Genomic DNA, 10,152 nt, shown 5'->3' with positions numbered 1-10,152 from the left:
TAGAAATACCCATTATCTATGAGCATGATCATAATATATAAATAGCCTAAGAAAGTTAAAGAAATTTTCAAAGTGAGTGCCTTTGGCATATGAAGAAAATAAAGGGGATCATTGGAAATTGCAGTAAATATAGAATCTATATCTAATACAAATCCAAAACACAAAGATCTGCCAGCAGAATTCAATTTCAAACATTCTATGTTAATTCCATATGATTTTAACTCTTTTTTTTCCTTGCAGGGACAGTAATTCCTTTAGTTCCTATGCATAAGAAATGTATATAATGAAGCATTTCATTGTTTTCTGTGCACTGATTATCTTGTATTATAATATGTGTTTGTCTTAATATCTAGGCACAGCAAGTCTAGATGTCTTGGGGCCTTATAAGGTAGTTGGGTCAGTTCATCATGCTCCAGGCAGTCCTGACTTTTTGTGGCAACCATACCACTTCTCTTCCATTATACCATTTTTCACTATGTCTTACCAGCTAAAGTCCAGGAAGAGATCAACCGTGTGGTTGGCCGACACCGGAGCCCTTGCATGCAGGACAGGAGCAGCATGCCCTACACGGATGCTGTGGTACATGAGATCCAGAGATACATTGACCTTATCCCTATGAGCCTGCCTCATTCAGTGACCCGTGACATTAAATTCAGAAACTACTTCATCCCTAAGGTAAGCTGGTTTCTCTCACACTGCACTTCAGTGCTCATGAAGTTTGCATATTCCCTGTATGGTTCCACTCCCTTACAACATAAAATGAGAGAAGTTGGAAACTCATCTGTGTGGCATCTTGATGGACTGTGTGCTCTTTGCAGTTTTGAGCTAGAGCATTTTGAAACATCTTGATTTATGTCTTCTATTTTTTGTGCTGTAGTACTTTTGGGGTGCCTTTTTTCAACAAATGTATTTATTAGTCCATTTTAAGAATGAGGTTGGGGCCCTCATCACTCTCTACTTCCTTACTGTGGACACTATGTGACCAGCTACTTCATGCTCTGGCCACCATATCTTCCCTGTCATGAGAGATTAGATCTATTGGAATTATGAGCCAAAATAGACCCTTCCTTCCTGAAAATTAAAAAAAAATGTGTAAAAGTATGAGTTTTCCAATTTCCCCAAACATTTCACATACATGTTTATCAAGGTGATCTTACATCTAGTGGAAAGTATATTTTGATGATGAATCTTTCATGGATATGATTATGCTCCAAATTTGTCTATCTTTAGTTTTCTCAATACTTTATATTATAGTCACTTATATATCTATTACTTCCTCCATAAATATGTTACTGTGAACAGTATGCCCTTTAAAAACATTTTTTCCATTCTTTTGTTTATTGTATAGAAATACAATTTATATTTTGGGTGACTTTGCATTTAGAAACTCAGTTAAATTCACTTATTGTTGTTAATAATTTGTTTGGAAATTACTTTGTAATTTCTGTATATGGAGTTCTGTGATCTGATTTAAGATTTATTTTATTTGCCTTATTATCTTACATTAATGTTTTTAATATTTATTTATTTTTTATCTTATATGTATAAGTATTTTGTCTGCATGTATGCAAGTGTGCTTGTGTTATGCAATGCCTCTGGAGGATAGAGGAGGGTGTCAGATTCCTTGAAACTGGAGTTAGGGATGGCTGTTAGCTGTTGTGTGTGTGCTGGAAACCACACTTGGATCCTTTGCATGAGCAGCCAGTGCTCTTAACCACTGAGCCATCTCTCCAGCCCGATTCATGCTGTTTTGTCAGAGATTTATATATAATCTGATAAAATGGATTTTCTTCATCTGTTGATCTGATCATATTTGGCCCAGCCACCTGAGTATTTGGGACTACAGACATGTACCATCAGGACTTATTCCAGAAGAAAAGTTTTGAGATAAGTTGTAACTTCCATGATGCCTCCTCAGGGACAGGGAAAATTTCTTTACATATCCCCAGGAGCACTACATCTAATGTCCAAACACTTTCCTCAACATGATAACATCATCATTGTTGGTCTATGTTAGTGGGGCTTTGAGAATGTCCAAGACTATTGGTTGCATTGGTTCTTTGAGAATTTCTTTTTAAAAAATATTTTATTTATTATTTTATTTGTATGAGTGTATTGCTTGCATAGGATCATGTTGGAGGACATTTGGTATTCACACGATAACAACTGATGTAGTTCATTCAATTATGTCACATTGGACTAAAATCCAGGAGAAAAGAAAATGTCCAAACCAGGACTTAATAATTGGCACGTGGTGCTTATGTACCTCACACTTTGCTTTTCTCCTTTTCATTTAATTTTTGAGAATTTTATGAAATGTATTTTGATCATATTCAGATCCCCTCCCCCATCTCCATGCCACCCTACTATTCTCCCTGCCTCTGACTTCGTGTTCTATTATTATTTTTCTTTTTTTTTTAAAGGCCTATTGAGTTTAATTTTTGTTCTCTCAATGTTCTTGGGTGTGAGTCCCATTCCTTGGAGTCTGGTCAACCTACCAGGTGTCATGTCTTTAAATAAAACTGACTTTCCCTCTCCCAGAAGCTATCAATTACAAGTAGTTTCTTGGTTAGGGCTGGGGCTTCTTCCTACTTCCCCTATCCATGCTGGGTTTTTGTCTGACTTGGGCTTCCACAGTTCTCTTGCATGTTGTCACAAACACTGTGGGTTCATATGTGCAACTTCCCTGTGGTGCCCAGACAACAGAATTTCCTTATATTCATCTAAAACCTTTGGATCTTACAATCTTTATGGCCTCTCTTCTGCAATGATCCTTAACCCTTGGGAGGAAAGGGCATGATATGGGTGTCATATAGGGCTGAGCACTCCAGTCTCTTGTTCTCTGCACACTGACCAGTTGTGCATTCTTGTGTTAATCACCATCTGCTACAAGAAGCTTTTCTGGTGAGAGCTGAGAGATGCACTAATATATGGGTATAACTGTAAATCATTAGGAGTCAGTTTAATACTATATCTATTTAGCAGAATAACAGAAGTAGGTTCTTCCCTATGGCCTCTGACCTGTCTAGCCAGAGGTTCTTAGCTCTGATAACAGTGCCAGGTATGGGCTCCATCTTAAGAACTGGGCTTTAAATTCAAGTAGAAAGAGGTTGGTTATTCTGTATTTGTGTCACTATTGCACCAGCAGGCATATCTTTTCAGGCTAGTTGTTATTGTAGCTTGCACGGTTCACAGCTGGGTGAAGTTGATTTACATTTCTCTTTTAGTAACATGCATAGCACCTTTCAGCACTATGAGAGCGAGCTAGTAGAGATGAAGCTTTGAGGTCAGTATCAGCTTGATTTCTCTACAGTATTTTCTATAACACTGTAATGTCTTCAGCAATAGAGTCGCTATTTTTAAAATAATTTAAACATTTTAATTTAAAAAATCTTATGTGTATGAGTGTATTGCCTGCATGTAGGTAGGTGCACTCGTGTTGTGCAATGCCCACAGAGGACAGAGGAGGGTGTCAGATCCCCTGGATCTGGAGTTATAGACAGATGTTAGCTGCTTTTTGTGTGCTGGGAATCAAACATGGGTCCTCTGCAAGGGCAGCCAGTGCTCTTAACTGCTGAACCATCTCCCTAGCCCTACATTATTTTTCTACTTAATTTTTTTGATCATTGAGGGTCTATAGAGCCCCTCCCCATCCTCACCTCCCCTTATTGCCCCCTGCCTAACTTAATGAACTCTATTGTATGTACAATAATGCCTATAGAGTCTAATTTGTGTCTGCAAATACCTTTCAGTTTGGGTCCATCCACCAGAGCCTGATTAACTCACTAAGAGTCCCATCCTTGAAAGAGACTGACTCTGTCTCTCTCAGTAGACATCTCTTGTCACAATTTCCTTAGGTGAGATTAGGGTTTCTTACCCACTTCCCTATGTGTGTGCTTGGATTTTTTTCTGTGATCATCCACCACCTGTGGCTCTTACAATCTTTCCACCCCCTCTTCCACAATGTCCCTGACCCTTGGAAGGCAGAACTTTTATCTAGGTGTCTATTCAGGGACAGATACATCGTGGCCTCTTGTTCTCTGCACATTGGCCAGTTGTGGGTCTTACCATCTGCTTCATAGGAAACGTGATTCAACCCATTGCTTTACCTTTTCAAATGTAATATGTCACCTAAATGGAAACATTTATGTTCAATATCAGCTTTTCAGGGTTTTTTTTTTTTGGTAGGAGAATATGTATGAAATGTGTTATGTTATTGTCCATATCTTTAGTTTGCTTTTCATTCTTAGGTAAGACTGCATATTGGTTGTCCTATTACTAAGTGGTAGATGTTTGGGACATTTATAGAGTTTGACTCTGAATACAGGTGCTTTACATATAGATTTTTTTTTTGGTCTTTTTGAGAACGGGTCTCTCTGTAGCCCCAGCTGTCCCGGAACTAACTATGTAGACCAGGATGGTCTTGAACTCACAGAGATCCACCTGCCTCTGCCTCCCAAGTGCTGGGATTAAAGGCATGCACCACCACGCCCCGCTACACATAGGTTTTTATGTAGACATGAAATTTCCTTTTTACTGGTAATACTTGAGGGCAATATTGTTAACATGTTGATTTTTATCCCAAGAAGCCATCCTGCTTAGTACTGTGGCTGCACCACATGTATTTATTGATCATTCATGGATCTTCTTTGGTAATATAGCAGTTCAAATCATTTCTATATTTTATAGGGCCATTTTATTTTTATTGTTTAATTCTTGAGCTCTTTATATATTTTGTATTAACTCATTTCTTTTGGCTTTTTGAGACAGGGTCTCCCTGTAGCCCCAGCTGGCCTGGAGCTGGCTATGTAGACCAGGCTGACCTTGAACTCGGGTCGCCTACTGCTGCTTCCCAGTGCTAGGATTAAAAGTGTGTGCCATCATGCCCTGCTTTAACTTACTTTTAAATCATAGATAAGCTTTACAAGTTTCTCCTCTCAGGCTGTGGCTTTTTATTTTTTCTTTATGTTGTGCATATATATGTGTGTATGTATACAAATATATACATATAGTCAGGTCAGTCTCAAGATTGCTAAGTAGCCCAGGTTGACTTTGAACTTTCAGATCTCATGTTTTCTCTCCCAAGTGCTAGAATAATAAGTGTGTGACACTATGCTTGACTTTTATTTTTTAGTTTCTTAAGAATCTCTTAAAAAGAGTATTAGTTTTAAGTTTTGATGAAGTCTAATTCATCAATAATATTTTTCATGATTTATATCTTTGTGTCCTTGATAAAATATTATTTGCTGCCACGAAATAGATGTAGTTATTCTTCTAAAAGTTTTAACCCTGGGGCTGGAGAGATAGCACAGCGGTTAAGAACACTGACTGTTCTTCCAAAAGACCTGGGTTCAAATCCCAGCATCCACATGGCAGTTAACAACTGTTCATAACTCCATGTCCAAGGCAATCCGAAGCCCTCTTCTGACCTCTGTGGCATTGCATGGCATGGTTGCACTCACATACATTCAGGCAATACACTCACACACATAAAATAAAAATAATAAAATATTAAAAAAGGATAATTTTTGTTTGTGGTATGAGATAAACATAACCTACATTTCTTTATAAATATCTATTTGTCCCAGCTATTTGTCAAAAATATGTTTCTTTTTATATACTAATGTTTTCAGGAATTATTGTGAAACTATAAAAGAAAATAATTTAAGGGTTAGAGAGGTGGCTCAGTAGTTAAGAGCACTGGCTCCTCTTGCAGAGGACCGGGATTCAGTTCCCACCACACAAATGGTGCTTAACAACAGCCCATAACTCCAGTTCTAGGGCCTCTATCACCCTCTTCTGACCTCTGTGGGCATTACATGACATGGATGCTCTTACATACATGCAGGCAATACACTCCTACATATAATATAAAAATAAAAATAAAATATTAAAAAACATAATTTAAACTAGTAATATGTGCAAGTGTTTTAAAAATAAAATTATAGACCATCATAAACAGAAATATAGGGTTTAATTTTTCATTAAAAGTGAACTTTTCATTAAAGATATTGATACTTATAAATTATTTTAAAATGGATATGTATGCTTGTGTATTGATGTATAATATGCATATAATATGTAAAAATATCTTTATAATGACATTTTAATCCATTTAGTCTATCACACTTAATACTGAAACACCAGTATACATCTCTCAGGAACCAGGACTTTCTGCAACACATTGATAACCACATTCACACTGAAAGAATTATGATCAGTACAGTAATATTATCCAATAAGCAGCTTAAAATTATATTTTTGTAGTTATACTATCTTTGTTGTTTTTATTGTTTTTGATCTTTTGATACAGGGTCACCCTGTAGCCCCAGCTGGTATGGAACTCGCTATGTAGACCATGCTGGCCGTGATCTCACAGGGAACTGCCTTATTCTGCCTTCTGAGTTCTAGGATTAAAAGTATGTGTACCATCCCTGGCTTCCACGATATCTTTTATAGTTTTGAGAGGGAAAACTTCTCATAGTGCAAAGAAGGAACAAGTCTTCAATTTAGTTCTCCAAACTTTAGAACATTTCTTTTTCTTTGTTTCATTTTTGATACAGTGATTTCTTTTGAAAAGTCAAAGTCACTTGTTAATGTGAACTGCTTTTCAGTTTGGTTTTGCATGAAAGTTTTCTTGAGGATTAGAATCCAAGTATGTGTTTTGAACAGGGACAGTTGAGTTGATATTAAATGGCCTGCGTCCTCAGATTGTGGCTCTTGGCACACTGGTCTCTTTGTTGATGATGCTAAAGTTCACATTTCCTAACAGAGTATCTTCAGATTTCTCTGCCACTGAGGTTTTGTATTTCAGATGGAAAACAAAAAAAAATTAAACAAAACCCTGGAGAACAGAACTTGATCTTCAGATATCCAGCAGTTTTAAAAACCAGCTAATTTTTTTAAAGACAAGTTATCACTATGTAACCCCAGTTGACCTGGAACTTGCTACATAGACCATCTCAGGCTGACCTCCATCTCACAGCAATCCTCCTGCCTCTGCCTCCTGAGTGTTGGGATTAAAGGCATTCATGCACACCAAATTCAAACATCAGTTAATTAAAAACATTTTTTGTCAATTTTCTGTACATATATAATGCAATCTGATAACATGTACCCCTCTACCTTATCTTATCTGTCTTCCACCCTTCACGAAACCCTCTCCTCCCAACAATTTCTCTTCCCACACTCATATGTCTTTGTTTCATGAACCACTGAGCTTCATGGAGACCACAAATATTCACAGGGGTACAGAGCTATCCTCTGGAGCATGGGGCCCTCTTCAGTGGCTGCATCACTACAGACAAGTCCCCTGCCCAAGGAGCATTAGTTGATGAGCCTTGCTTCATTGATAGTCCTCAACTGTGAAATGATGATGGTTCTCATTTTCACCCATCCTGTGTTTTTAAGGTACGCTCATATGTGATGATGAGGTCCACACAGTTTTACTAAATTATAAGAAGCACGTATCATATCTCAATGATAAGTATCAAAAAGTGTTGGTCTACTTGCTGATATTATCCCTGAAGTCATCATTAACCAGATTGTATCTCTGCTTAGTGGAAGCTTAAATGAGACAATTCTAAATTCTCCTAACTTTTCAAGAGTGGACATAGGCTTCAATTTAAAACCATAATTGACGAGTTGTGCAAGAACTGAGGTGTTGAAACACAGCAGCAGGCCAGGGCAGGCTCCAGTCTTCAATCTTGATGATAACTAGAGCGATTCAGAGTTTTTACACCCAAATTCTCATGTACTCAATCCTTCCATTGCTAATGGCGATCACAATGGCAGTCATTGCTCCTGGCCTTAAACTCATCTCTTACTTGGTCTGACTGTGTGAAAATGTCACTACTCTTCTTTGGACTTGTTATCTTTATCTTTAAGTCAAATGGATTGATCTAAGTGAGTTCCTTGTTTTCTTTCCATTCAGCGTTCATTTTGTTGGTTTGCTATCTGCAGGGTACCACCATAATAACGTCACTGACATCCATGCTGCATGATGACAGAGAATTTCCCAGTCCTGAGAAGTTTGACCCTGGCCACTTTCTGGATGAGAGTGGCAACTTCAAGAAGAGCGACTACTTTGTGCCTTTCTCAACAGGTAATAGAATATTTCTATTGGCACTTTGGAGGATAAGACAACTTTTTAGGATCAGATGCAATTTCCATTGCTCTTTGTATGTCATAAGGAGCACCACTTGAATGACTGTGTGCTTTCCCTGATTATGACAACATCCTCTTTGTTGGGACACATTAGTGGGATCTGCAAATAGTTTAGTATAGTTTTTCCAAGATGAGAAAGCCAGGGTCTATTTATTGATTAAATTTGGTCCCTGGATGCATCACTATCTGTTCAGGAGCTCCTCTTTGGAGTGAACTTTGTTTAGACTTTTCTCACCTGCCATAGGAAAGGCATCTAAGTCTATACTTTGAGTATCTCCTCAGTGATGTCCCTCACTCCCTGAGAGCTCTGGGAATGCAACTATCCTAGAGAATGTAAAGGGCTCTTAAGAGACTCACAACTGAGTTAGGGAAGGTGGTGAGTAAACGTCACTGTAACCCAGTGGATTAGTGCTGTGAGAGAGGGAAGCTCAGGTTTCTCAGGGGATTCGAGGGAAGTTGCTCACATTCTGCTCTTTCATACACCAACATGTTCTCACAGGACAAGGAAAGTTGTGTGACTCATAGGGAGCAAGGAAGCAAGACAAGAGGAGGAGGCACTTTAGAGAGGAAATGGAGTGCAGGAGGGACATTTTCTGAAGAGGCAGTGGGTCAGAGCCTTCCAAGTAAATGCAGGCTGAGAAAGGCCTTGGCCTTGTGGATGGATAGTCTGCAGTGATTCCAGAGCCCCTTGAGTTTTCTTTACTCGTGATAATGCTCTTGTTCAACTGAGTCTTGGGACATGGAGTCACCTTCATTTTTTACTACAAGGTTTGAGTCCTGTGTTGGATCTAGAAGTGTACATACCAAGATGTGCATGGTGAGCCTTGTTTTAAGAAACTCATATTTTGCCAGGGGGGTACTTATATGCCTATATAAGTGTGATATTCTCAAACAGAAAAAAAGCATAGAATGCAAGTGATGCCTGCTCCTGTGTAATCAAGCACATAATGATGAAACCCAGAGGGGTGAGATTGTTGTGAGTTCAGAAATGATCATAAGAGGAAGTAGCACAGATCATAGGTCCTGAGGGAAGGATCAGAGCAGCGCTTGTTGGTCACCTGGGGCGGATCAGACAGGAAATGGAACGTCAGGGTCCACTTGGATCTTACCTCATAGCTGGGCCAGGATCTTTTCAGCTACAGATTATTCTGTACACCAGGCTGACCTCAAATTGCTGATCTTCCCAAGTGCTGGGATTTCATGTATATGCCACCACACCTGGCTTCTATTTAAAGTTTTAAAGTAGGAGAGTGACATGTTTAGTCAGGTGGTTTTGAAATAAAGTAGGAGGAAAAAATGTGGCAGGAGGTACAGAAGGAAACTACATTAATGCCTTCTTAGACGTTGTTCCTTGGACCACTACATAAGAAATGCTAAGATTTATAAACTTGAAATGTCAAAGGAGCAAAATTGGGGGAGTGGTTATTGCAAGTAGATAAGTTGAAGTGAGTGAAGAGTGCTTGACACACTGAATTACAAATGTAATACATTTAACATTTCTAGTGCATCTGTCTAGTCAACCATCCTTCCAATTATGGGTGTCTTCCATCCACTCATCTGATTAATTCTCATCAGCTACTCACTGCATACTCTCCACGACAATTCATAGCATTATATTTGAGGAACAAATCTGTTTTCTGTTTTCAGGAAAGCGGATGTGTGCAGGAGAAGGCCTGGCTCGCATGGAGCTGTTTTTGCTCTTCACCACCATTTTACAGAATTTTAAACTGAAGCCTGTGGTTGATGTAAAGGACATTGACACCACCCCAATTGCCAGTGGCCTTGGCCATATGCCGCCTTTGTACCAGCTGTGCTTCATTCCTGTGTGAGGGCAGAGTCCCTATGCTGCCACCTGCAGCTTCTCCACGGGGGCACTGCCACCTCCTTCCTGGGTTACGGTTGCTTTGTCCCCCATTTCCCCATTCCCTCAAGATCCAGTGGATATCCAACCTCATTACGCTGAGCTCTCTGGGTCAGTGCACATGT

At 39.0% G+C, this 10,152-nt stretch overlaps 1 protein-coding gene across 1 annotated transcript in view; it reads left to right on the top strand.

Annotated features, from left to right (window-relative positions):
• The window catches only part of LOC103744774 (cytochrome P450 2C42-like), a 27,710-nt gene extending 17,564 nt beyond the window's left edge, over positions 1-10,146 (top strand). Inside the window, 4 exon segments of the mRNA XM_017801526.2 lie at positions 434-675; positions 7,963-8,104; positions 9,814-9,990; positions 9,993-10,146. Of these exon segments, the coding sequence (XP_017657015.1) occupies positions 434-675; positions 7,963-8,104; positions 9,814-9,990; positions 9,993-10,129 (698 nt within the window). The 3' untranslated portion in view covers positions 10,130-10,146.
• The last annotated feature ends 6 nt before the right edge of the window (positions 10,147-10,152 follow it).

The sequence above is a fragment of the Nannospalax galili genome, unplaced genomic scaffold (genome assembly GCF_000622305.1).
Source record: "Nannospalax galili isolate Female #2095 unplaced genomic scaffold, S.galili_v1.0 scaffold10043, whole genome shotgun sequence".
Lineage (NCBI taxonomy): Eukaryota > Metazoa > Chordata > Mammalia > Rodentia > Spalacidae > Nannospalax > Nannospalax galili.
This window is presented reverse-complemented; position numbering and strand designations above follow the sequence as displayed.